Below are 27,560 nucleotides of genomic sequence, written 5' to 3' on the forward strand. Positions count from 1 at the left end.
GATCATCCTAACTTGGTTTAAGCCCCCACCCCATCCCCAACATCTATTTTAAGTTATTCTTCTTCCTGGCGGTGCTTGTGCTGCCTCTTACCTTGAAACGCTGTTAATTCTCGTTCGCGTCCTTAAAATCCAAAGCCAAGGATGCGTTGCACACAAGTCCAAGCTTTTACTTGCCCCCCCCACCCACCCACCCCTGGCCTCAGCTCTGCCGGCTTTTCCTTCCGAAGGGATCGGGAGGTTATGGCGGTTTCAGAGCCCTCGCGCTGGAGGCGCCTCTAAATCTTCACGCCCGTGGAAACGGGGACGGGGACAACCTTTCCGGCGTCCGGAAGCCTCCCAGCCCCTCCTCCGTCAACTTGGCTTTTCTATTTAATTTTCTTCTTTCGCCCTCCAGGCCCATCGGTCAGTTCCGCGGCATCAGGCAGGAGAGAAGCGCCTATCCTCAGCTGTGGCCGCTCCTCCCTTTCTCTGGATGAAAACCCCTCCCCCTCCTCTCCCCCGATTTGGGGAAAGCTTCTACCTTCTGCCCGGATTTGGGCGGGGGGGTAGAGCACAGCTGAGAGGTACTGGAAGAAGAGCCACTCCAAGGCACAGCTTCAGAAATCCATCTCCCTGGGCAGCCCTTCGCCAAGGTGCCCGCTCTGAGGAAACTTTGAGGGGAGGCAGCGGCAGCCGAGCGGGGCTGAGCGGGCGGCCGGCGGCGGGCGCCAGGTGAGGAGCCTGCGAGGACGCGGCTGCGAGGAGGTGGGACGCCAGGCAGGCGGGCGGCAGGCGGCTGGGTCCCGGCGGCCGGGCTCGGCGCGCGGGCTGCGCACACACACCCCCGCGCGCGCGCGCAGCAACACACGCACGCCCAGCCCAGCGCCGGCGGCCCCAGGCCACTGGCTAGCGAGAAGTCGCGAGGAGCGAAGCGGGGCAGGGGCTCCCCGGATGCAGGAGACGGGGAGACTCAGTCACTCCTCCCTAGTTAGCGGATTGCTGCTGGCAGGCAGTTCCTCGCCGCCAGCCCTCAAGTGCGTTCCGCCGCCTCTCTGGTCCCTGCCCTCCCAGGTATCTCGGCTCCCAGCCTCTCTTCCTCGAAGCCAGTTACTCTCCGGGCAGCCTGCGTGAGGTCGCGGGACTAAAGATTAACCCGGTCCCGGTCTCCACCCTCCAGAGCCACCTCCGCCCCTTTCGCGGAGCACTGAAGTGGCTGCCGCAGCCTGCGAGGGAGCCGAGGGGCTCCCCGAGGTCTTTCGAATAGAGGAGCCAACGCATATTTTCCTGGAATATACAGTCCCCTCTTATGCCCCCTTTCCTGCGTACTCCATCACGTAACATTTTCCCAGGAGCCCCTGAAACTCAGGTAGATTGTTCAAAAAGGAACTGCCCAGGGATTTGTGACGCCCAGCTTTTGGAACCGGGCTAATGCACTGTCTACGCTTATATTGTAAAGTGGACGGTAGCAGGTGAAGGGCTCAGCTGGAGAAGGGGAGGGATTAGGAGTCTGGAGACTCAGCCCCTTTAGCAGCCATTTCCGACGTTTCGCACCAAGAGTAGGTGTCCTGCTCTCGGTCTAGCTCCTTTCCCAACTTCTGCCTCTTCTCTGACAGCCGGGAAGGATCACTGGGTGCCACCCAGCTGGGGAGCCCCAAGCCGGAGACACTCCTCTCTCAGAACCGCCCCAGGCTCTTTCACTCCTCCCCGGAGAAGGAGACTCCCAGCGGGAGGGAGTTTGTCTTACCCACACTGGGATTCTGGAATTGCTCTCCGAAAGTAAACTTTTACCCTCCGGGTTTTGGGGTTTTTTTGTTTCTTGGTATTTTTTTTTAACCGTGGCTCGCCTTTGTGCTCTGGGAGGTCGCTACACCAGCAGAGCGTTACTCTGCCATCCCAAGGGCTGGCCAGGCCGAGGACTGCTGTGGGTTTTTTTCACTCCAGAGCTTCGAGAATCTCTGCAGCTTGGGACCTGACGGAAGGAAACACAAAAAGTTGCGCAGCGAGGAGATGGCGCGAGCTTCTCTTGCCCCCACTCTGGGCGCCTGGCTCCGCCAAGGTCTCCCTTCAGGTAGCTCTTGCCTGGCTCTGGGAATCCGCTTCGAGTTGAAAGGCAGCCGACTTTGCCGGGAAGACAGCGCATGAACGCCAAAGCCGAAGGTACAGTTGCCGAGGCGCAAAAGTGGAACAAGTGGATGATTTGGTGCAAAAGATGAAACTTGTGTTGATAGGAGCCCTGGCGGCGCTACTCACAGCTCAGAAATCCATCCAGAGCGTTCGAAGGTGAGCCTTGCCGCGCGCAGAATCTGTGGACCAATAGCTACCAATTTCAGGAAAGAACCTGCTTTGGATTCGGTTTGAGCCAACTCTGGAGGAAGCAGAGACCAAGGGAGACTGTCCATTTGAGAGGGTGATGGATCATTCGATGCTGTCCCTCGGAACCAGGGAACCTCTGGCAACACCTTCTCGCTAACTTGCGTCTGTGCAAAAGGCTACTCACACAGTCACGCTGGGGGAATCGGAGCGCGCAGGTCCCACGCACGGGCTTCCCTTCTGATGCAGTTAAGAGAAAAGCTTGAAGCTCAGCCCGGGAGCCTGCGTGAAGAAGTCAATAATGAATCTGGTGGTGAGATACTAAAGGATAAAGAGGCGTTTAATTTCTGTGTGAATTAGTTTGCCCGGAGCGACTTTTTAGGTTTAGTATTCCAAGATGTATCACGGACAGACACCGACTTTTTGCAGAATTGCAAGTGGAGGATGTTCCCAGTGTTTTTTAACCCGGTGTAAATCTGTACATTGTCAGCTTGCCACAAGGTTGGATGCTCCTAGGAGTTTTGATTCTCACTCATAATTAATAAGTGCTAATCGGCTGTTCCTGGTAATGAAGTGAAGTGGCAGTAATAGTTATAATGAACTATTTCCGACAAAGGCCATCTAGCTTGTGATTTCTGTTGACATAAGCCTACAGATTAATAATAAAATACTGTGGCTATTAGACAAGAATTGCAGAACTTAGTGGAGGGACTTAGTGGAGGGACTTGAAAGAAAATTTGGAATTCAGAGTTTACTCCTCTTCATAAAGATTCTGGCTTGTAATTCCTTTCCTGGTTGCTGTTTTTGTGCAGGCTGCTGTCTGCTACTAAGGGACTCTCTTTAAAATAAGTAAACAGGACTTTTACACATTTCGTACCTGAAAAGTTGTCTTATAGTTTTGGGAAATGTTGTGGAAGGTCCGAGGAGTATTTTTCACTTACCTTGAGCTTTTGGTTTACAAGATGTGTAGGCAACAGTGGTGGTCAGAGGTATGATATTCTTGATATTTAAGCACCTTCAATGAAATAAAAAGGTCTGTGGATTTATGGACTCTTCAAGAAGCATTCACTTCTCAAAAAGTGCAGTTTCCTCAATAACTTGATTATTGCAAAACCAAACTCACATTTATTGTTATACAAAAAACAAAAACAAAAAAACAAAACAGGATGTGAGGGTGTGAATCACTTTTCCCTCCCACTTTTCACACTATGCTTTTATGAGGAAAAATAGTTGACAATAAACAAAAGAATCAAATCTCAAGGTCAGTGGATTCACTTCATTCCCTATACTTCAGATGAGTCTACATTATCAAGAAAAAATTATTGAGGCTCAAAGGTACTCCAGGAGCCCTCCAAATCCCACCAGTAAATTAAAATAACTACTTCATTGTTCCGGTGTTATATATTTCCCTATATTCCGTGACAAGTGAAAATTGAAGTTGGTATATGGTATCTCTTCCAGTGGAGACTTTCTTGAACCTTTTATTTCTTCGAGATAATTGCTGGGGAAAATGTATTTTCAGATCACTTTTCTTCCCAGGAGATAGCATTTAATCTACTGGTGTATTGCTTGTTATAAATTAAAGTTATTCTTTGCTTACTGGCATACCTTTCCCACTGTACTATAAGCCCCAGGAGCAAGGATGGTATTGTATACATTGCTGTCCCCCAACATCCAGTACAGAATCTATCTCAGAATAGATGCATATAATAATGTTGGGGATGATAATGAAAGCTACCATTTACTGAGTAACTACTATACGATGTGATTGATTTACATTTTCTCAGTTGATCCTCTTTATAACCCTCTGATCTAAATTGTATATTCTCAAATTGTGGGGAAATTGATGCATATGTAAATTTACCCAAGATCACAAAGCTATTTTCACAAACGAGGTGGGATTAAATTTTTTTTTCAACGTTTTTTATTTATTTTTGGGACAGAGAGAGACAGAGCATGAATGGGTGAGGGGCAGAGAGAGAGGGAGACACAGAATCGGAAACAGGCTCCAGGCTCCGAGCCATCAGCCCAGAGCCTGACGCGGGGCTCGAACTCACGGACCGCGAGATCGTGACCTGGCTGAAGTGGGACGCTTAACCGACTGCGCCACCCAGGCGCCCCACGAGGTGGGATTAGAATCTATATGCGCTTGACTCTGAAGCCTGGACTATTAACAACTTTGCTCTATTCAAATAGCCAGGCACCACATGTTCTATATATATATAATATATATATATATATATATATATATATATATATATATATATATTTAATGTGGAATATAAGAATATGTCAAATTTAGAATAAATTCCTTAGCACTAATGCAATATAATCAATATCAGTTTAAGTGTGGAACATTGAAACAGTGTAGTTCTCATTTTAAAATACGATACTATCTTCTAGGAATTATTGCCACAAGAATGCCAAATATAAGTTTTGTTTTGTTTAGTTTTTTGAGGGAAGGGGATTGGGACACCATGAATTTAAAGTTATAGAAAACTTTTCATTGTTCATTTCCATGTTGATTTCCTTATGTTAAAAAAAGAAGGGAAAACTGTTAGAAAATTTCAGTAATGCAAGATGAATAAATTCTAGAGATCGGCAAAATATTGTGCCTATAGTTAATACTATATTGTACACTTACAAATTTAAGAGAGTAGCTCTCATGTTGGGCGTTTCAACTCCAATTAAAAAATAAAAATAAGAGTCTGGGAACACAGAGGACGTTGGATATAGAATGGCATAGAAACATGCTACAGAGATGTAATTATCACTTCCAGAGACTCACGTTACAAAACATTTTTTAAGCCTTGTATCATTACAGTACAGATACAGTACATCCATTCCACAGGAGACTATGTTGCTGTGGAAAAGAATAAGAAAGTTGTCTTCATACTGATGTGGAAAAGGCTTAATGATATTTTTTAGGTGAAAATTGCAAGGTGCAGTGAGAAAACACCAGAAATTAGTAAAAGTAGTTAGGGTTGAGAAGTAAATGGGCAAATGGTGTCAAGGGTTGAGGAAAGACTTCATGTATGTATGTATGTATGTATGTATGTATCTGGAACCATGTGAAAGTTTCACCTCTCAAAAGAAAAAAAAAAGTGGTCTTGAGGAATTGCATGGAAATAAGAATATAACAAATGCATCTCCTCCATTACTGAAAGAGAAAAAGATGAGAATCTGGCCTGTGGTACATTTTCTCATTCACTCTCTTTATTAGAGAGAGACCTTGGGGCAAAGAGTGAAGAGAAGTGTCTTAGCATAGGTTGCCATAACAAAATATCACAGACTAGGTGGCTTAAACAGCAGAAATGTATTTCTCATGGTTTTGAAGTCTGAGAAGTCCAAGATCAAGGTGTCAACTGATTCATTTCCTGGTAAGAGCTCTCTGCCTTGACCTTTACACTGTCGCCTTCTTTATGTGTTCTCATGGAATTTCCTTGATGAGCACATATGGGGAGAGAGGGAGAGTCCCCTCTTCTTATAAAAGCCACTAATCCCATCATGAGGCCCCCTAAGTAAGCCTAATCACCTCCTGAATGCCCTATCTCCAAATACTATTACCTTGGAAATTAGGGATTCAACGTATGAATTTGGAGGAGAGTCGCAAACATTCAGTGTACAATAGGAAATGACCAAGTCTAATCTCCTTGTCAATTGGACATCCTCTGAATAAATAGACTGATGATATTTGCTAGGAAGCAGAGGTCTATCAGTGAAGTGTCTTTAGTTGGATTGCTCTGACTATGAATTACCTATAATGAATAGAACCAAGGCATGGCTCCCTGGAGAATGTCATATCGGCTATCTAACTCTGAAATATAAAATAGAGATGTTTCATAATTTAAATGCTGCCCACAGTGTGAGAAGCCATGCACACCTTACTTCTCTATTCTGGACTAGAGTAAAGCAACTGTTATAGGAAGGAAAGACCTGGAGAGCAAGCCATTCTTGGTGAACCTCTTATTCATATCCTTGAAATTATTTAGTTTAGGTTGATACTGCTTATGGTCTCTGATTCATAGCAGTCTGATTTGAAAAGTCCAGTCCTATGAATTGCTCAAAAAGTTGTGGGCTTAATTCAAATTATATCCAACTTTACTGAACATCTTTTATGTACCGGGCACGATCCTAAAGGAACTAAATTTATGGCTTCATTTCATACTAACAGCAAAAGTATTAGTTATTATCATCTCCATTCTACAGATGAGAAAACAGTCACAAAGAGGGCAAGTGACCTTGCCATGGTTACACTGCTGATTAAGTAGTGCGTGCAAGGTTTGAACCTTGACTGTCTTGATTTGGAGCCCAGCTCCTTAAAGTGCACTAGAATGTTCGGTATAGGCTGTAAGGTCTGTTAGAGCAGGACTCGGATATACTGTTCATCATAGACTCTTGGGCCACAAATTGTACATGACTCTTGATTGGGGAAAAAAATGCAGAAGAGAGAGCTGTACAAATGGCAATAACATTAACCAAATATCCTCTGTGTGCCATGCCCTGTGCTAGTTACATAATATACATTATCCTATTAAATTTTCAGAAAAAGAAACATACATTGGGCAATATTACTGTTTTCCTAATAATCAATGCTAAGCTAATCAATTCCTCAAAGTCTCACACCCATTAAGTATAGGTCCAGGATTTAACCCAGACCTATTGCTTTCAACCATTGTGTCACATTGCCTTTAACTTAATGTCATTATTTTAAACTACAATGCTCTGTTTGCAACAAAGTCACTTGCTTAAAATTGAATAACCATTCTAGCTTTTCTAATTCAAAACACATGCAACAATAAAACAGAAACTAAAAACAGACTTGGAATAAATGTTTCTCTAAGCATTTGGAGTGTTTTGCTGATGAAACTACCTAACAGTCAGTGATTTGCCACTTGCCATCCTCTGAAGATAAACAGGTACCCTTGTGACTTTAATTTATTTTATTTTATTTTTGAAAAGGGAGGAAATCAGACAAGGGAATGTGGTCAGGAAAATAAAGTCCTCTCTTTGCACAACTTTTGCCCATGTTATTTCTTACACAGAAGCAGTGTTTATTTTCCTACGCTGTCTCTTGGTCTGTCAGTGGATTCATAAAGCCAATGTCAAAATGGCATTCTCCATTGCACATCAGAAAAAGGAAATAACCGATAGAGAACTTTTATTTCTACCCTAATTCAAATTTGTCTTTTCCCTAAATCCTAAACATAAAGCAGTGCTTGGAATGGGAGTTGAGAGATGAGCCAGAGTTGTTGCCCAGAGACCAGCTGCCGGTGGGGCACATATACCAGGCCAAGGAGTTTGAAATTAACCCTGACAGTAATGGTCATCTTATAAACAGTTTGTCTCTGGGTTCATGCATTTGTGTGTAGTGGTTAAATCTGCAGAGTCTGCAGTTAAACCTCTTGGGTTTGATTTCTGGCTCTGAGACTTGCTAGTTGTTCAGAGTCTTCCAAGGAAAATCAAGGGTCCCACGGGGGCACATAGGAGGACACTGTAAATCATTTTAGGAAACACAGGAACAGAAAAGGTCAGGAAAGGTCAGGGGCTCCTACACAGAGGAATATCATCCTAAGCAGAAGCATAAAGGACAAGTTTTGGCAGTAGCCCAAATATGAACTGAGAGGCACTAACCTATGCAAAGTTTTCAAAAATCGATTGAGGGCTGAAAGGAGGTAGGAAAAGACACAGGAAGGAGAGAGAGTTTGTTACCTTTGGGGTAACTACAGACAAATGTCTAAACTTACGCTTAAGCAACAACTATCCCCGAGTACCTCAGAATGTTGCTACATTTGAAGATAAAAGTAATTAAGTTAAAATGAAGCTGGTAGGGCAGAACGTGATCCAATCTCTCTGATACCCATGTAAGAAGTGGAGATCATGACACAGAGAGAGACATCGGGGGCTCATATGCACGGAATCACAAGATTGCAACCATTTTCAAGGCAAGGAAGGAACAAGGTCTCAGAAAAACAACAAAAACAAAAACGATTTTGATCTTGGATTTTTAGCCTGAAGAACAAGAAAGAAAAAAAAGCATTTCTATAGTTTAAGATACCCAGTCTGTGGTATTTTGTTATGGAAGCCCCAACAAGCTAATACAGAAGGGAAGATCATCAAAGACGTGGGATTAGAAATGTCAGCTTGAAGCTGGCTATTGATAAGACTTGCTAGCTGCAATTAGGTGATAAGAACAACATATTGCAAAAATCATGGATACATTATTTTCAAAGTCTTGGGGTATTATTAATAAGCCCATTCTCATAAAATCACTTTAGAGAAGTGATTGCAACTGGTTTCTCAAGGATGTGGTATTTAAGAATATGAAAGTGAAGGGAGAGATAGAGAAAATGAGCAAAGATTAGATGAACCAAGATATGGTGAGACCATACAATGGTTACTCATGCACAGGAAGTGAAACAGAGGTTGGACAAAACAATTAGTGAAGGAATATAATTGGAAGTGTTTTTGGAACTACATGTGAATGACACTATAAGGAGTTTTGAATTTGGGGATGAATATGGGGATTATTTTATCCTGTTTATATTGGGGACGCATAAGTTATTGTCATTGGGCCATGCATTAGTAATGGCTAGCCTCAGTTGTGAATAACATCATTCTTAAGCAATATAATACTTTATTTCTCTTGTAGGAAAGAAGTCTGTGTGCAGTCACGGTCTTTGCAGTGTCTCCACTGTGTGCCCTATGGTGGTTGTTCTGCTATACCTAGCTTCCATTCTTAAGGTCATTTTGTGATCTAAGAAGTCAGCTGAAACTCCGGTCATCAAATAGAGTAGGATGGAGAAAGGTGAAAAGGCAACTCCAAGGATGTTCCCGCACAATACTTTGGCTGACATATCTTCACCCAGATTTTAGCCACTCGGTCACCAAAACAATAAGGCAGAGTAAGGGAAATGTTCCCTTTCAGCCGCGTGGCAACATGCCTAGTTAATTGGAGATCACTTACAGAAAGCTAAAGAGAGAATGAATATTCAAGTTAGATATCCATTCTGGGCCACTGGTTATTTTTTGCTTGAGTTCATTTTTACAGAATAATAGAAGAGGCATTTTCTTATTATTGTTCTTAAATTTTCCCAGATTTTTTTCTTTTTTACTTTTTGTGTTCTTTTGTCTCAGATTATAAACATTTTTGTCCTTAAATTTTATCTTTCCTAACTGGTACCCAATGTTAATATACTAGAGTATTTTGGTTTTGCATACATGTAAGTGCAAAAAAATAGATTTTGAAATGTTTTCATCGATAAAGTATGATTATATGAACAATATAATCTGAAGTCTAAAATAATGAAATCTTCATGTGGCAATGCCGCATAGAACAGGTGATAATGTTACAAAGGGGTACAAAAGTGAGGTTTTGTCACCTTTAAAAATTTGTAGTTTCTAAAATATTCTAACTGACTTCTCTCTTCATATTCCTATGTCCACAGAATTAGGTCTCTTAGTGGAATATAATTCTGAAGAAATTGTTGCTAAAATTTTGTCCTAAAACCAGTAACTTAGCGTAAAGCATCAATGAAAAATTTCACCATTAAATTGAATGTTGTATAACGTGCCTTAACCTTCTGCCTGTGGACGCTGGGTTTTCTAAAGCTTTGCAAACATCAGGAAGACAAAGGATAGCTTCTATTCCAAGAAGTGTACTGACAGTAAGATGAATGTGAGTCTTTCTGAAAGAGTGCCAACTCACAAGTGTTCTTAGTGGGGAGATAAAGCAACATAGTGATGGACTCAGTTACTGACTGTGTTGACAAATATCAAGAAAGCAATGACCCACTTGCCTGACCCAGTGATTGTTTTGGAAGTAAAAATGAACACATGGTAAAATTTCAGTGAATGCTTTTTATTTATTTTTCTGGGATACTAGTTTCCTTTTTCCTAAGCTCCTCAAAGGAATGCTGAGTGGGTTTCTGTGGTATAAATAATAGATATAGAGAGGATACTTGTTTTAGCTTCATGGCCAAGTTGATCAACAGTATCCTAGAGACCATTTATTTTCCTTTGTTTCTCACAATACTTCAAATTGTTGAATGGCAACATAATCCACAAAGTTTTAAATGATAGGAGACCTTATTACTAAAGAGATTGTGGTTTACTCTTTCTTTCATCCATCAAAATAATAATAAGACCGGTCGGTCTCTCTAACAGTACTCAGATAATTTCCATCAAGAATTGGTATGACATGTGAGAGAGAGGTTAGTGGTTGATATATGAAATACAGAACAATCTAAATTATCCAGAAATTGGGGCGCCTGGGTGGCGCAGTCGGTTAAGCGTCCGACTTCAGCCAGGTCACGATCTTGCGGTCCGTGAGTTCGAGCCCCGCGTCGGGCTCTGGGCTGATGGCTCAGAGCCTGGAGCCTGTTTCCGATTCTGTGTCTCCCTCTCTCTCTGCCCCTCCCCCGTTCATGCTCTGTCTCTCTCTGTCCCAAAAATAAATAAACGTTGAAAAAAAAAATTAAAAAATAAATAAATAAATAAATTATCCAGAAATTAATTAATTATCCAGAAATGAATCCAGAAATGAATTAATAATAAATTAATTATTCAGTAATATTCAGGAATATCAAACATTGATATTCAGGAATATCAAAAAGAGGAAAATCAGCCAAACAGCAGAAATTTAACAAATAAATTTATTTGCTGGGTCTAGAATATTTATCAGCGTCATATATTCTCATTATTACATATCTGTATATACACAAGATCATAGTTTCATATAATTTTATTAATATTAATCCTTGGCTCATGACATACCCTTATCATTGTTCTAAAAAAGACGTACTTGGGGCGCCTGGGTGGCGCAGTCGGTTAAGCGTCCGACTTCAGCCAGGTCACGATCTCGCGGTCCGTGAGTTCGAGCCCCGCGTCAGGCTCTGGGCTGATGGCTCAGAGCCTGGAGCCTGCTTCCGATTCTGTGTCTCCCTCTCCCTCTGCCCCTCCCCCATTCATGCTCTGTCTCTCTCTGTCTCAAAAATAAATAAACATTAAAAAAAAAATTAGGGGCGCCTGGGTGGCGCAGTCGGTTAAGCGTCCGACTTCAGCCAGGTCACGATCTCACGGTCCGTGAGTTCGAGCCCCGCGTCGGGCTCTGGGCTGATGGCTTGGAGCCTGGAGCCTGTTTCCGATTCTGTGTCTCCCTCTCTCTCTGCCCCTCCCCCGTTCATGCTCTGTCTCTCTCTGTCCCAAAAATAAATAAAAACGTTGAAAAAAAAATTTAAAAAAATAAAAAAGACGTACTTAAAAATGTAATTACAATTTTTCCCCTTAAGAATGTAATAGACAACCATAAATCCATTATGTATAACAGAAGTTTGGATCTTAGAAATAATTTACCTCTAACCCTTTGTCATCTCATCCTATAATTAACCTATCTTCCTACCTTTCCCAAATATAATCTTAAATATTATGTTCATCATTTACTTTCCTTGTTATTTGTTTTTCTATATCCATATTTATTCTAAAGATAATTTAATCTATTTGTTTAATTTTATGGAAAAATTATCCTGCTGTATTTAAGCTTTTGGAGCTTATATTTTTCATGTATTATTATACTGTATATATATTGCAGTCTGGCTCTAGTTCATTTGTTTTGACTGCTGTTTTATATGAATATACTACAATTTATCTACTTTCCCATGCATTTAGGTGATTTCTCTATTTTTGCTATCATGAATAATTTCTCTATGAATATTCTTGTATATATCTGCTGCTATGCTTGTACAAGTGGATTGTTGAATCATAGAGGATAGGCTTGTTCAACAATAGAAGAACTTATTGAATTCCTTTCCAAAATGTTTGCACAAATTTGCATTTATAGCAGCGATATACAAGATATCATGTGAATATACAGCATCTGCAATATGAGGCATTGTCAGAGTTTCACTTTTGTCAATCAAAATGGTATATAATGATATTTTTGTATGGAATTCATTCCTTTGATCAATTATGATTCTCATCATCTCTACGTGTTTCATAGCATGAGTATTCCCTTTTCTGTGAAATGCCTACTTATGTACCTTGATCATTTTTTTAGTGGGTTGTTTGTACTCTTCTTATTGATTTGTAGTTCTTTATGTGTTCTTAGATCTGCTTTTTGTTATTGTTGTTTTGTCAGCACAAAAATAAATCTCCTCATTTGTAGGTTTCACCTGTGACTTTATTCTTCTTCATGTTTAATCTTTTGTTACCCTGAAATGTCCTTGATAAAATTATGAACGCTTTACTGAAAAGTAACTAAACCACTAAATTCATTGTACCTCCTATGAATGGGACACCTCCTAATCTGTTTTATCAGTCTTAAAAAAAACATAGCAAATGTAAAACATACAGTGTGACATTGTATGTTTTATTTACCTGAGAGATGATCAAAGGACGATTAGTGCTATGATAAATAGAAATCAATCATTGCCAGCTGCTGACTCAAGCAGGAAACATGTATAAATGCTAAAAGTTAAGATTGTATCAGTAGCTTAAGAATGTTACTACTATTAGGCTAACCTGTACAGTTTTGCTCCAAATAAAACATCTTTGGAAAGGATATATGTTCATTGCTTCTATCGTAGAACATTGCTTACGTTACTGCTTATTGTAGATAATTAGAACCCCCGAAATATAGCATCTGCACACAGTAATATTTGCAAACAGCACTGATGATTTTGTACTGTTTTCCTTAACCACAGCATTAGAAAAGAAATCTTTTGGGTTTAGTTTGGGATTTGGAAATGTATCTTCTACTATTTAAAATATTTCTTCTTGGGCCATTAAATAGGTCTTTCGAAAAGTAATTTGAAAAAGTGTGCCAAAATCCTACTCAAAAAAATGTTTGTACATTTCAGGGAAATCTCCCTGTTACCTACATCTCCACTTTCTTCCACACCTAAGATTTCTTTCCCCATCTTTACATCTACCATTGATTTCATACTTACCTAGATCATCAGAAATCCCAACTTATAAAATTTCTAGCTTCCTCATCCAAACTGCATTAAGATTTATATTAACTTTCTTTTTCAATATCTTAAAATTTCATGAAGGAATTTATTTTTTAAAGTTTATTTTTTGAGAGAGACAGAGCACAGGTTGGGGGGGCGGGCAGAGAGAGTGGAAGAGAGACAATCCCAAGCAGGCCCCATGCTGCCAGCGCAGAGCCTGATACAGGGCCTGAATCCACGAAGCCATGAGGTCATGGGCTTTTTTGGAAAAAAAAAAAAAAACATTAAGTAGGAAAGAGAAATGTGAAATATCGGTTCCATGCTCTTAAATGAAAATTCATGATTAGCAAACACTAATTTATCTGGCCTTAATACTTGTGGTTCAGTTAACTTAAGGATTACTTTCTAATTTATTAAAAACTCAATTTTTCCCATTTTCCTTTTATTTTAACTATAATAACATAATATCACTCCTCTATTTAAAATACTACCCATTTAAAAGGAGATTATTGCTTTATTTTGTTTGAAATTGTATGCTTTCCTACAGGAATGCAAATGCAGCATATTCTTTCTTACAATATCCCTGCCTTACTTGATAGAGTTGATCATGTTCCACAAATACTACCTCTGTATCTTACCCAGGCATCTCTTGCTATTCTTGCCATTTACTATTACAATGCACTTGCTTAAATGTCTGATTCCTAGACAAGATTGCTTGTTGAATTCTGTGAAGGTAGAGATAAAACTACATTTGTTTGTCCAGTTCCCAAAAAAATTCTTGGCACTTTGTAGGGGCTTGGAGAATATTTAAACAACCTACCAAATGGATGTTTATCTGCTATTTTATAGGTAGATTTGTTTTCAGCATTCTAATACATAAAATGCTGACATTTTTAATTTATTCACATTAATAGAGATAATTTCTCATGATCAAAACCTCTCTTTTATTGTATCCAATCACATCACTAACCTATACTAATAGGAAGTGTCAGAGCCACACATGATTAGAAGAGTCTTATATGCCATGATTTGGGTGACTAACATTCATTTATATGCAGCAATTTATGAATTGGTAAATCTTCTAATGGTTCCTAATACCATTCAGACTGGGAAGACCTCCCTTCAAACACCATTCTTTATAATCTCTTATTCCTTCATTGCTTATTGTGCATTTAGATGAAGAACATGGCAGGGCCTAAAAATAATACACTTAATGTGCTGCTAGTGATCTTACAGCTCAGGTAAGGCAGAACGGTATTTTTTATGCAGAGTTTTCTCAAACCTTATTAGACTTTTCATGAGATATGCCTATTTCACTCATAATTGGCATTGTGAAAATCTGAACAGTTACATTAATCAGTTTCTTCTTTCTTTTAAAGTGTCCATCTTTTGTTCTCATCTTGCAATCATTTAATTATGACTCACTTCTAATTGCCTTTCCACTTCTGCCTAGCTGTGCATGTTCCTTCCACCACTACTATAGCAACATGCAGAATACCAGCTTCAGTTGTAAAGGGATTTAAACTGTAAGTTCATAGAATTACATTATCAAAGCACTTGTAAATGTGACTTCAGGGCTACCCTTGGAAAACTCTGAGAAATCATAGAGACCTGAGAGAGATTAAAAAGGAAAATTAGCAAATGTTTTGCTTTGGTAAAAGGAAGCAGGGGGGAATCCTGAAAAATACAAGTTGGTTAACAGAGGTCACTATCATAGAAAAAAATGATTTTACTTAATGATTTAAAAGAAAACTTAGAAAAGTGTAGAGAGCATTAAATATGTATATATACTGTCTAACAATGAGTAAACATTTTAAAATAAGAGAGTGACTGACATATCAGGTTAAAACATAATAAGGTAATATTATATTTTGAAAAAAGCAATCCCAGTTACCTCATTTGGAGTCACATGGCTAAATTTTGTCTGGGTTTAAAACTGGTAGTGTTACCATGCTCAGTGTTACTGATTTGTTAATGACCCAATATCAATATCAGGAGAGGGCTCTAGTAAAGTGACTTACATTTGTCTTTAACTTTTCCCCTTCTCCTACCCTTCCTCCTCCTCTTCCACTTCCTCCTCCTCCTCCTTCCTCCTCTCCTTCTTCTCCTTCTCCTCCTCCTCCTCCTCCTCCCCCTCCCCTTCCCCCTCCCCTACCCTTACTCCTACCCCTCCCCCTTCTTCTTCTTCTTCTTCTTCTTCTTCTTCTTCCTCCTCCTCCTCCTCCTCCTCCTCCTCCTCCTCCGGCTCAAATTCCATTCATTTCCTGGGATCAACATATATAAGGAATGCAGATAATATAAAACCTATAAAGGAGATAGATGGCACAAAGAAATTGCCAATAAAAACTGGAATCAAGAATGAGATATTTGGTAATATCTTCTTTCCTGTTGAAATCCAATGAGAATTCTAGGGCCAGCCTGTATGCTAAAAACATCAGCTACATAGGGAAGAAATGCTTTGGCAACTTTTCACTAGAGGGGACATCTGTGTTTATCCTGACTGATGATGTGATATGGTTACAACACATTTAACATAGTCTTCAGTTGCTTCAAAAGGAACACAGATTCAGGTTTACATGAGAAAAAAAAAAAAGCCACGGAGAAAAAACTGCTACTTGAGACCACATCAGAATTGTTTTGTTAAATTATCTGCCATATTTTTAGATGTATACTGTCAATTACAAAGAATATGACATATACACAAGTTTTCTGAAATATGAATGAGTCCCATGCTAAAAAGAAAAGTATCTAAGTGTTCCATGGTAGAATATGTTTTAGGAATGCAGTGTTAATCAAAATAGAAAGATTTTTTTACGGAAGAACATCTCGAATTTTTGCTAAGGTGACTGGTGACTTTTTTGGAGAAGTTTATGTATGCAGTATTTTCCCAAATGATACGACCATAGTGTTTCACAGAATACCTTTTAAAAAACCCTGGCCAAGAAATATAACACTGTGAGAAGAAATGATGGTTGTAAAGAAGTAGAAAATGTGTTCCAGTCCCTTTTTGCAAGGGAGAACCAGTTAGTCAATTTTAGGTTTAATATAAGAAGAATAAAAGATATCCTTACAACTGTATTCAAAAAGACTGAATAACCACCTGCAGGTAGGATGCTGATGAATTGGGTAATATGATTTTGAAGTCAATGTCAACACTCAAATTGATGATATTTGCTCCAGGAAACACTACCTGCTGTCATTTGTAAAGGAGATCTCCAGATATCCCATGCTCCTAGATTTAAGGAAGTCCTCAAGACCTGTGAATTTTTCTTCCCAAACATACCTTGACAAAGGCTAATTACTATAACTTTTGTTATGATCCTGGACTGGATTACCAGCATATCTCTTTAGATTCTAGCAGTTTCTTCCTAACTGGTCTCAAATTTCCACACTTGCCTTTCTTTCCTTCACTGCTCCCATCCTACTCCATCCTTTATGCACACAACTAGCACAAATTTTGGAAACTACACCAGATTATGCCACATCTATAGCTATAGTAACTCTAGCTATCCTGGCCTTCGTTTTGTTCCTGAGATTGTAATATCTTATTCCTCTGTCTGAAGTAATTTTCCCCAACATGTTCTGATGACCTGCTCACCTCGTTCAAATCTATGCCCAGATACCACCTCTACAGAGGGGACTTTCTGATGCATTCTCTAAATAAACCTCCCATCATTCCCCTTGTAAACCTCCATGTAAACCTTCCTGCATCCCTACTTCCAAACCCCAGGTCACTGTCTATGATTTTATATCACTGTGTTTAATATGTATTTGGAATATTTTTTGGTCTACCTCCTCCAATGGAATCTAAACTCAAGAGGGCAGGGAGTTTGTTGTCACTTTATTATTTTTCTTAGAGTAGTGCCTTTGTAGAGCAAAGCATGCTAGGTATTATATTTTTCAACAAATGAATACATAAGAGTTTACTTTTTAAAAAGTAATTGAGTTAGGAAAATTATTTTTAGAAAAGGTAACTATTAAATTACCATAATTGCAGTATGTTACAGCTAACTTAATATTACTATAATGAAGCTAAACTACCAAAACATGGGTTCTTCAAGTCATTTTAAAGTAGCCTATATGTTATGATCCTTTTTTTAATTGCTTCAGAATTTAAAAGAGGCAGTTATTTACAACCTACATTGCAACAAGTTCCTAAGGTAACTACAGTATGGCTAAAGCATTTCATCACTTTAATAATTGTATAGATTTTCCATAAGCAGCACACAAGACATATTAAGTAAGATGCATTATTGTGTAAATTACTTTAGTCTAGAAACCAACCTTCCTAGCACATATTTACAGGAGGTGCTTTTCAAGGACATTACCTTGTAAGGATGAAAGACTTAACGTGCCTAAATATTAATAAGTATGCCATTCATAGTACAAAGTTATTTTGCAAACCCTGTCTTCAGAATTTCATAAGTTGAACAATATACAAATTAGCAATTTGATCTAGAAGATTGCCTAATGCACTGTGTATTACACTATGAAATCTAAAAGGTTTCAAAATGACATTGTAGAGATTGGTTTAGATGTCCCTCACTTTACAAAAAGAGCTTTGTGTGCATTATTACCTAATGTGGTAGGAACTATTATTAACCACACTTTCACATGAGGAAACCAAGGCAACAAGAGGTTAAATCTCTACTTTTCTCAGAGACCTCCTCACCACTGAGCTACCCAGAAAGCAGAGTAATAAAGCATTAGGGGTCTTACTCCCAGGTCTGTGCTTTTAATCCCTGTTACCATGTCTCTTCTTTCAATATTTTCTTTACTAGACTTTGAGGATACAAACTGCATTCTCCTTGGAAGGTTAGTTGCTAGAGAAACCAGAACTTTGCTGGATATATATTCAAGGTAAGAATACAATGAAATAAGCCAGCATATGAACAAAAGAGGAATGGGAGAGTTCATACTGAATGATTGGCAAAGGGCACATGATGACATTAGCATCCACTGGGAGACATAGTATTTGCCTGGCCTGGGACTTGACTCCCCTTGCCTTTTGCCAATTAACTTGACAGGAGACAGTTAGCTCCTTGGGCTACTCTAGCTCCATGCACCAGTGACGTCAGAGCTCAGTCAGATGGAAATATGGAAAGCATATGTCCCTATCAGGTCTCACACCATCTAATGGGAATGGAAAGGAAATAGTGCTGCATGTGTGCTCTGACCAAGAAGTCCTATGTCCCACTTTAAGTTATTCAAATTCTATATAGACTGGGAACAATCACCTGGGAAGCTCAAGCTGGGGACCTAGATTATCCACCTTCCCTTACCAGTTTCTTTCAAAAACTGATTGAAACAGCAACAGTATGGCAGCATTTGTTTTATAAATGGTAATTAAATGCATGATTTGGATAAATGTAATATTTAGATACCTATATACAAGAGACAAAAGTTCCAAAAGTCTCCTAGTTGTTAGCTTATTTTGACTGATGTTTGGTTTCCCAATAATAATTCATTGCTTGTCTAAGGATCTAAAAGGAGAGTAAGTACTGGCTTCCCACTCCTAATGAAAAGCTTCTAGAGACTACTTCTAGCAAGTATTTTTGTAGGTGTTAATGTTTACCCAATATCTAACATTTTAAAGCAATCATATCAGCAATAATCCTTTGTCTAGATAGCACTTAACAATTTTCCAACATAATATACATTTTCTTATTGGATTTTCACAATCCTCAGAGCTAGTATTGTTCAACAGCTTCAGAGCCTAGCTTATAATTAGAAAGGCCAAGACCAAATTCAGATTTTCTGATTGGCAGGCCTATGTTTCTCAAATTTCATTACAGTTCAGGAGCGCCTGAATGGCTCAGTTGGTTAAGCGTCCAACTGGATTTCGGCTCAAGTTGTGATCCCACAGTTCATGAGATCAAGTCCTATGTCAGGCTCTGCACTAAGGGTGCCAAGCATGCTTGGGATTCTCTCTCTTCCTTTCTCTCTGAGCCTCCCCTACTTGCTAGTGTGAGCACAATAGAGAACTCTCTTTCTCAAAATAAATAAACTTAAATAAAATTTCATTATAATTCCAAAAAATTATACTAACTTTAGAAGTCTCTTCTTGGCTAGAGAAATTATCTGACTTAACTGACAACTAACTAATCAATTTTTCTGCATTTCTTACATCAGATACATCATGAATAGGACAGTCTTGTCACATTTGGTAATGAAGAAGGAGCACTGAATTAAGGAAGAATGGAGCCTCACTTAACTAAATAAACTTTATGACTTTCAGCCACTCTTTGCCTCAGTATTCTCACTGTAAATCTGGAGGAAAGACCAAGTGACCTCCAAGGTCATTAATGGTCTACTCTTAAGTTGTGATGTAAACCATCATAATAGATAATTGGCAATATTATACATTTTTAATATCTATATTAAATGTCAGGTGTACTAAAACTTTTCTGAATGCCAGAGTTTTTTATATTCCCAAAGACTCTCTTTCATGATCTAAGAATTCCCAGGGTCATAATACCTGGTTTAAATTGTTTTGCATAACTGTACAGTGGCAAGGATTGTTCTCTATTATAGAGACTATAGATTCACAGATGTTTCTGTTGTCAGAAATTTTTATATTTCTCTTGAATTTTGATAACCTTATTTGATTCTTTCTTTCTTTCTTTCTTTCTTTCTTTCTTTCTTTCTTTCTTTCTTTCTTCTCTTCTCCCCCTCCCCCTACCTCCCCACCCTCTCTTCTTCTTCTTCTTCTTCTTCTTCTTCTTCTTCTTCTTCTGAATTCCCAAGAAATGCAAACATTCGGTCACATAGGTTAATCTGTAAATAACATACAACAGTTAGTTACAAGGAGGAGTATAAGAGGCATACATCCATCATATTATGCCTTATGGCAGAACACAGAGGGTCAGTTGAGTTTTGAAATTTGTCTCAAAACAGATTAAACTATAAAGATCTGAAATATTTCAATTTAGAAATGAAGAAGAAACTATGAGTCCTATTTCTAATGTGTCCAAAAAATGCCTATACACCAGTTGCTACACACACACACACACACACATTTCAGTTATGCTCTGACAATGCCAATACTTTGTGAAATTTTAGCAAGAGCAAATTTTACTCTGATGAGGACTCTTGGAGAAGGGCTGCTTATTTTATGTATTTTGTTTTAGTCTTGCAGAACATTGTTGAATAGGAAAGATAGTGCCAGTTATTAGTAAGAGTTTTTTTAATTAATTAATTTATTTTCAGAGAGAGAGCATACACAAATAGGGGAGGGGCAGAAAAAGAGGGAGAGAGAGAATCCCAAGAAGGGTCCATGATGTCAGCACAAGGAATCCAACATGGGGCTCAATCTCACCAATTGTGAGATCATGACCTAAGCCAAAATCAAGATTTGGACACTTAACCGACTGAATCAGTCACCCAATTAGTAAGAGTTTGACTAATCTTTTTGTACACCCTGAATAACATAATTTACATAACGTAAGTAATTGATTATTGTGCTGTGATGGAAAAAACACTGGATATCAAGATAGAAATTCTGAATTGGATGTTGTATATCATTTTATGAGTCTCTATATATTCATATATGAAATGGGAACAGTAATATCTGGCTCACAAGACTGCTCTGAGTATTAAACAAGGAAAGTTTATCTTAACTACTGTAGAGAACAAAGCTACCTACAAATATTAGGTATTATTCTTAATATAGATACAATAGGTATAAATAGGACTCATGAACCTTCTTAAAAATATCTTCTTTAAATAAAAATAAAATAAAGTTCAAATGCTCTTTATCTTCCATATTCATCCTCTTGTTCCAATAAAATGGATGGCTGTAGACAGTGCAGTAAGATAAGAATCTTGGTACTGTTTGCTGAGTCTCAGAGCAAAGCCTCTACAGCTCTGGTTTCTATCATAGCATCATAAGCAGATGAAACTTTTCTCTTTTATGTATTTAACACACATGTTGTGTTACATGATGGAATTCTGAGCCCTTTGTCAAGGTGAGACAGAATATGTGCACATTGTGCCAGGTACTACGGATTGGGGGCAGTGGTGTGCTGGTAAACCAGCTCTCCTTAAAATTAAGTAATAAGAATGTTGATGATGTTGATGATGATGATGATGATAATAACACAATCTTAATTTATAGCAACTGCAGATGTCCATGGACTAAGTACTCCCACTACAGCTAATCTCAGGGGCCACTGTGACTTCAGTGAAAGCACACTTGGGAAGAGATGGGTTGGGAGGAAATGATAAACAATCATTTCTCCAAAGGCAGTGAGAGTCACTGGCTCCAGCAAACTTCTGATGGACCATTGGCATTTGTTTTGATATCTGGTCAGTTTAAGCAATTAAGAAAATACATAAAATAGAAGTGCTTATGCTCTGCCTTCATTTCCATAGGCTTGTAAAATATTTGACTTAAAGCATGAATTCCACCTATTTATTTTCATTTATATTTGGAAGGAAAAATGAAAAATTCAATGTTTCCAGGTTGAAATGGTTATGACTTTAAAACAAAATGCATTTGCCTCTTTCCTCTGTCTCTAAAGAGGGGGAAAATGAGTTGAATGTAATTCTAGCTGCAGGATTCGTCCAGAAAGAACACCATAAAGGACAGAGGACTGCCTCAGTGGATTCTTTATTGAGGAACACTAATTCCCAACAGGTTGTGTCAGCAACTGTAGGGACTACATAAAACATAATCTTGATTTTATTCCCATGATAGACGACAGTGGTGTGAAGCCGTATATTTTGTTACTTCCCCAAGCCTATAAATATGACCCATATTAATGTCAATGTTATTGGTGGAGAAGGCCTAATATCTCCCATTATAAGAGAAATGTAGAATCTCCTGGTAATGATGTTAAAAGAAATAAGTAAGTCAACATTCTAATGACTCTATTTGGTTTTTAAAACATTCAAACAGCAGATGGAATGAGATGGAAAGAGCATTTAAAATGAATATTTTAGGTAGTACTTGAAATGCTTGATTAGCAGGAAATAGGAATTTCACATCAAAATATCCATAATTTAGCTAGAGCTGCATGACGTGTGCTGGCCAAAGCATAGGACAAGGAGACAAGGAATTCTGGTTCCAGGGTTGGATCTCATGCTGCCATTGACCATGTGATTAGATCGTGACCTAATCTCTCTATGCTTCCCTTTCTCCTCTTGTAAAATGGTAGACAGCATTAATTTAAATTAACACACCCAATTGTCCTTTCCAGTTCAAAATGCATTACATTTATGAATCATGGCATTTACTTATAAATTCTTTCTTTGTGGCTAGCTTAAAAAATTTTGAATTTATAAAGAAACATTTTAACTTTCATTCTTTGCAATGTCCCAATTGTACAATATGATAAGTAGTACAATTTTTCAACTTACATGATGGAACTCATGCAAATTAATGAACTGTATGAACAAAATATTAAGTTACAAAACTCCAGTCTGATTCCAGGATGAAGTTTCCATCCAATGCATTCTTCCTTTCCTAAACACTAACTACTAAAAAAAGAAACTTTAACTTTAAAAAGGTAATTCAGCCAACCTTTTTGTTGTGGACTGGATGGTGTCTCCCCAAAATTTATAGGTTGAAGCCCTAACCTCCAGTGTCACTGTTCTCGGGAAAATGGCCTGTGAAAAGGTGGCAAAGGTTAAATGAAGTCATAAAAGTGGAACTCTAATCTGATAGGACTGGTGTCCTTATAAGAAGAGACCAGTGCATCCTCTCACTCTAGCAAGTGAGAACACACTGAGAAGGCAGCCAGGCATCTGCCAGCCAGGAGGAGTCTTCTCAGCAGAAACCACATTGGCCAGAACTTTGATCTTGGAATTTTCAGCCCCCAGAACTATGAATAAATAAGTTTCTGTTGTTAAGCCACTGGGCTGTGGTATTTTTTTATAGCAGCTTGGGCTGACTAATATGCCATCTTTTAAATATTTTCTTTTGAAACATTTTGAAGTCACAGTTCCATCCTTTATCATAATTATTTTAATAAATAAAATTTCATCCCATTGTTTATACTTTTAAAATGAATGTAGGCAGGAAATAAATATATATTTCCTATATTTTTTTTTACCCCTAACTCTGAAGAGTCATCATCTTGAATTTATTCCACTTATAAAATCTCCCTTTTACTTTCCTTAATTTTTCATCCTTCTTACTCCCTTAATTCGAACCCCTGTACTATCACAACAGTTTCCAAATTAGTCTGTCTGCCTGAAATCTAAACATCCCCCAAATTTTTGCTGCAAAATGGCTCAAGGATAAGCTTCTTAACATGCCAGAAAATTGTTTAATGATTCCTGGACACCTATATACCCATCAGACAAAATCCTCAAAATCCTATGGATTAAAGAGCCTTCATGAATTAAGGAGCCACCTAACTTCTCACCTTTGTTGATACTGTTGACTTTGTTTGAGGTATTCTTCCCATGTTTATCTCACAAAAAAAATATTCCTCATTGTCCAAATATTATTATTAAGCATTTAAAAAAATTTTTTTTTCAACGTTTTTATTTATTTTTGGGACAGAGAGAGACAGAGCATGAACGGGGGAGGGGCAGAGAGAGAGGGAGACACAGAATCGGAAACAGGCTCCAGGCTCCGAGCCATCCGCCCAGCGCCTGACGCGGGGCTTGAACTCACAGACCGCGAGATGGTGACCTGGCTGAAGTCGGACGCTTAACCGACTGTGCCACCCAGGTGCCCCATATTATTAAGCATTTAAATAACACTATGTGTCAACCACAGTCCTAAGTATTTTATGTGTTTGGATGCATTTAATCCTACAAAACCCACGAGAAAGGTGCTATTAATGTCATCTGAGTTTCTGAGTGACAGAAAGATTGTTACTTGGCTCACTGTATAGCTTATAAGTGGTAAAGCTGGAAATGTAACCTAAGTGGCCAAAACCATAACCATAAAGCATACTGCTTCTCTAAGCGCAAATGCCATTCCTTTCCTTTGTGAAGTGCTCTCTAAATTTACCAGAAAATCTGTAATGGTTCTATCTTCTGTATGTCACTTTATATTAGTCTCTTTTATTCATTAACTTGTTCCATTTTAAGTCTATTTTATTCTTTTTTACTAAACTGAAACCTTGAAAGTAGAGACCATGAATACCTATATCAGTACTTGGTACATGGTCAATTTTTTTATACATGACTGTTCAATATGTTTTTTTAAACATTTTGCAGATATATGAAAACATTTTACATGTTTTTAGAAATAGAACTCCAATCCTTGAAACAATTGTATGATTTATTTATCATCTTTAACTATTTGGTTCTATAATTTCCAAGGAAATAGTTAGTACAATGATAGGGAATAATACATGTCAATGGTATTTGTTTTTATCAGTCATAAGTTGCCCTTAGAATTAAATAAAACATATACCGCTATTTATAAAATTATAATCTTTTCAGAAGGATGATACATTTGTTATCTTGAAAATATTTAAATATCTCCTAAAATAACAAAGTTATGAGCTGCATTATAAAGTCATCAGATTCACAATTAGTTATTTTGGGCATTACATATGGCTTGAAAATTAACATTCTAAATAGCAGTTTAGGGTTTTAGACAATTTTAAAAAAGGAAGTGCTTTCTTTGAGCAAGCTTGTTATGTTCCATTTTATTAACTGTGAGTCTAAAAGACAGACATTGTTGAATAGTATTGATAGATATTATGTCATGTTCAATATGATGCTATTGAAATTCCTCTATATGAACTAGATCAATTTGTAAAAGAGTATCACCATAGCCGGGCTTATTGAAAGACTAATAACGTGACCAACCAGTAACAGGTCAATGTCTGATTTGACTCCAACAGACTCTCATTTTCTTTGATACAAACAATTGCTCACTAATCTTTATAGATTCCTATGTAAAAAAGCTATTGTGTTCTCAAGTTTGTGGTGAGAATCCTGCTTATTATACTTGCAAATTCTCAGAGGAATTAACTAGTTGAAGGGCCTTTCATGCACTTGAGAGATTTCCTAAATCCATTTACTAATGGAAAGAAGAAGAGAGGTAATAAAAAATCTTTGTCACGTTATCTTATGTAACAACACATAAAAAAATGACATTAAGCGAAATTAAGCTAGTTTCCAAATTTAGGGAATAGTTTTTGCCACATTTGGTGATATTCAGACCAGACTGATGGCATGCCATGAGATAATAATGTCTCACGACCACCTGCCCAGCCCAGAGATCTTTTCCCTTGATCCTGTTCCGTAAAAGGGAAAATTCATGTTTTCCTGCACTGTGCTTATGAACAGTCATGATGAACATCAAATATGTTTTCACTGAACCAGTAAACTGAAACATCAAAATATTTCCCAAAGCAACTAGAACTAAGTTGACATGTTAAATTACTTCCTAATACTTTTCATAATTTAATCCTGTTTCTTCTCAGATAAAGCCTATGAGGTAGCACATCATAATCTGTCAGCAGTTTATACAGAAGCTCGATTTAGAATTTAATTCAATTAAATAAAGCATGGCCCCTTCAAAACAGTCTCTGAAAGACAAAATAAAGTAACAACATTAGGTAACAGGTGCAGTATGGTTTAGATTTGTACTTAATACGGAAAGAGTCTGAGACTGTGAAGACTTAAAGTCACACCCTTGTGTTCACGCACGTTTTTGGGAGATGCCGAAGTTTTCACAAACTTTCTGACGATGTGAAAGAAGACTTATTTGTCAGTATCATATTTTATCAAATATTTACTTTTATTTTATAAACTACTCCATGACACCCTAACATCGCTCCTCCAGATCCTAAACTGTGGAGGTTTATAATCTGTGTGAGGGCATAGTCACCTATTACAGGATATAATATTCACTCTATAAAGGGAGGATGTGATCACAAATTACTTTTAAACAGGGCAAGACTCCTGCTGGTGGTTAAGACATAAAAACTTGCTAAATGTCACAAGTAGTTAAATTGTTCTCATTCATATAGCAGATTATTCAGGAGGGTTAGTCTTTTGTTACCTGATTAGAGCCTTCAAATATCACGGAATGCCTGGATCTTCCAATCCTGGCCAAGGCTTAAAAATGATGGCAACAAAATTATATGTAATCAAGTTCTGAATTGTACCAAAACATCAGTCCCAAGGCTCCTTTTGTCTGGTAGCAAGCCTATCTTAGTGATTTCAGTGGATTTCTTAGAGTGGAATGGTTCCCCCAGGGGAAATGGTTTTCAGCTTTGAAAGTTCTGCAACCAAATATATGTGAATTAATTGGGAGATTAACTGATGGTATACTGGTTCCTAAATGTTTGTCCAGAAGAAAGTTTATAGAAAGTTGCAAAAAGTGAAGTTAAAAAACCAGCCACACAATGAAACAGAAACATACTAACATTGTGTGGATTTACCTTTCTATTTTTAGATTTCAATAATTCCTCTATACCCTCTATGAACCCAGGTCATATTTCTGCTGCTTTGTGCCCCTCCTTAATGTAGGGCAGTAATTTTTAAGAGTTCTTGACATGTGAGGAGTAGGAGATTTACTTTCTTAGCACTGAATCCTTGGAGTGGACTCAGAGCTTTGGGTAGTCATATAAGAAGGAAAAAGAAATAGTGAGGTGCCTTGTGGGGTTTGATTCATTCACATTTCACTAACTCTATATAATTCTATATCTATATTATATATGTATATATGTATATATCTATACACACACTTATATACCCATATACACATGAGTGTATACCCATATGTATACATATATATTCATATATATGTATGCACACATAATTATATACATACAAATACATATAATGAGTTTTACTCTCTTGTTACTTTATATCTAGATTTTTTTTATTTTATTATAATTTTTTTAAATTTTTAATGTTTATTTATTTTTGAGAGAGAGACAGTGTGAGTGGTGGAGGGGCAGAGAGAGAGGCAGACACAGAATCTGAAGTGGGCTCCAGGCTCTGAGACGTTAGCACAGAGACTGATGCAGGGTTTGAACTCATGAACTGTGAGATTATGACCTGAGCCAAAGTCAGACGCTTAACCAACTGAGCCACCCAGGTGCTCTATTTATCTACGTATCTATCTATGTATCTATCTATATCTATATCTATATCTATATCTATATCTATATAGATATATCTATATCTATATCGATATAGATATAGATATAGATATAGATATAGATATATATAGATATATATTTTAATCAGGACAATCAGCATAAGGCAGTACTTTACAGAAAAGAAGCTATGAAGTCCCATGTCTGGTACAAATCAAGTTTGTACAGTGGTTCCCAGCCTGAATCTCAGAGAGACTTAGAGAAATCATAAGGGTAAGTCCACACCACATGCGTTTACATG

At 38.1% G+C, this 27,560-nt stretch overlaps 1 protein-coding gene across 1 annotated transcript in view; it reads left to right on the forward strand.

Moving 5' to 3' along the window:
• The first annotated feature begins 2,188 nt into the window (after window positions 1–2,188).
• LOC124524331 (uncharacterized) overlaps window positions 2,189–27,560 on the forward strand; it is a 72,970-nt gene continuing 47,598 nt past the window's right edge. The window contains 1 exon segment of the mRNA XM_047096543.1: window positions 2,189–2,259. Coding sequence (XP_046952499.1) covers window positions 2,189–2,259 — 71 coding nt within the window.

Source organism: Lynx rufus, unplaced genomic scaffold (assembly GCF_022079265.1).
Source record: "Lynx rufus isolate CCGP_SWC_20201006 ecotype Redwood Valley unplaced genomic scaffold, mLynRuf1.p SCAF_10, whole genome shotgun sequence".
Lineage (NCBI taxonomy): Eukaryota > Metazoa > Chordata > Mammalia > Carnivora > Felidae > Lynx > Lynx rufus.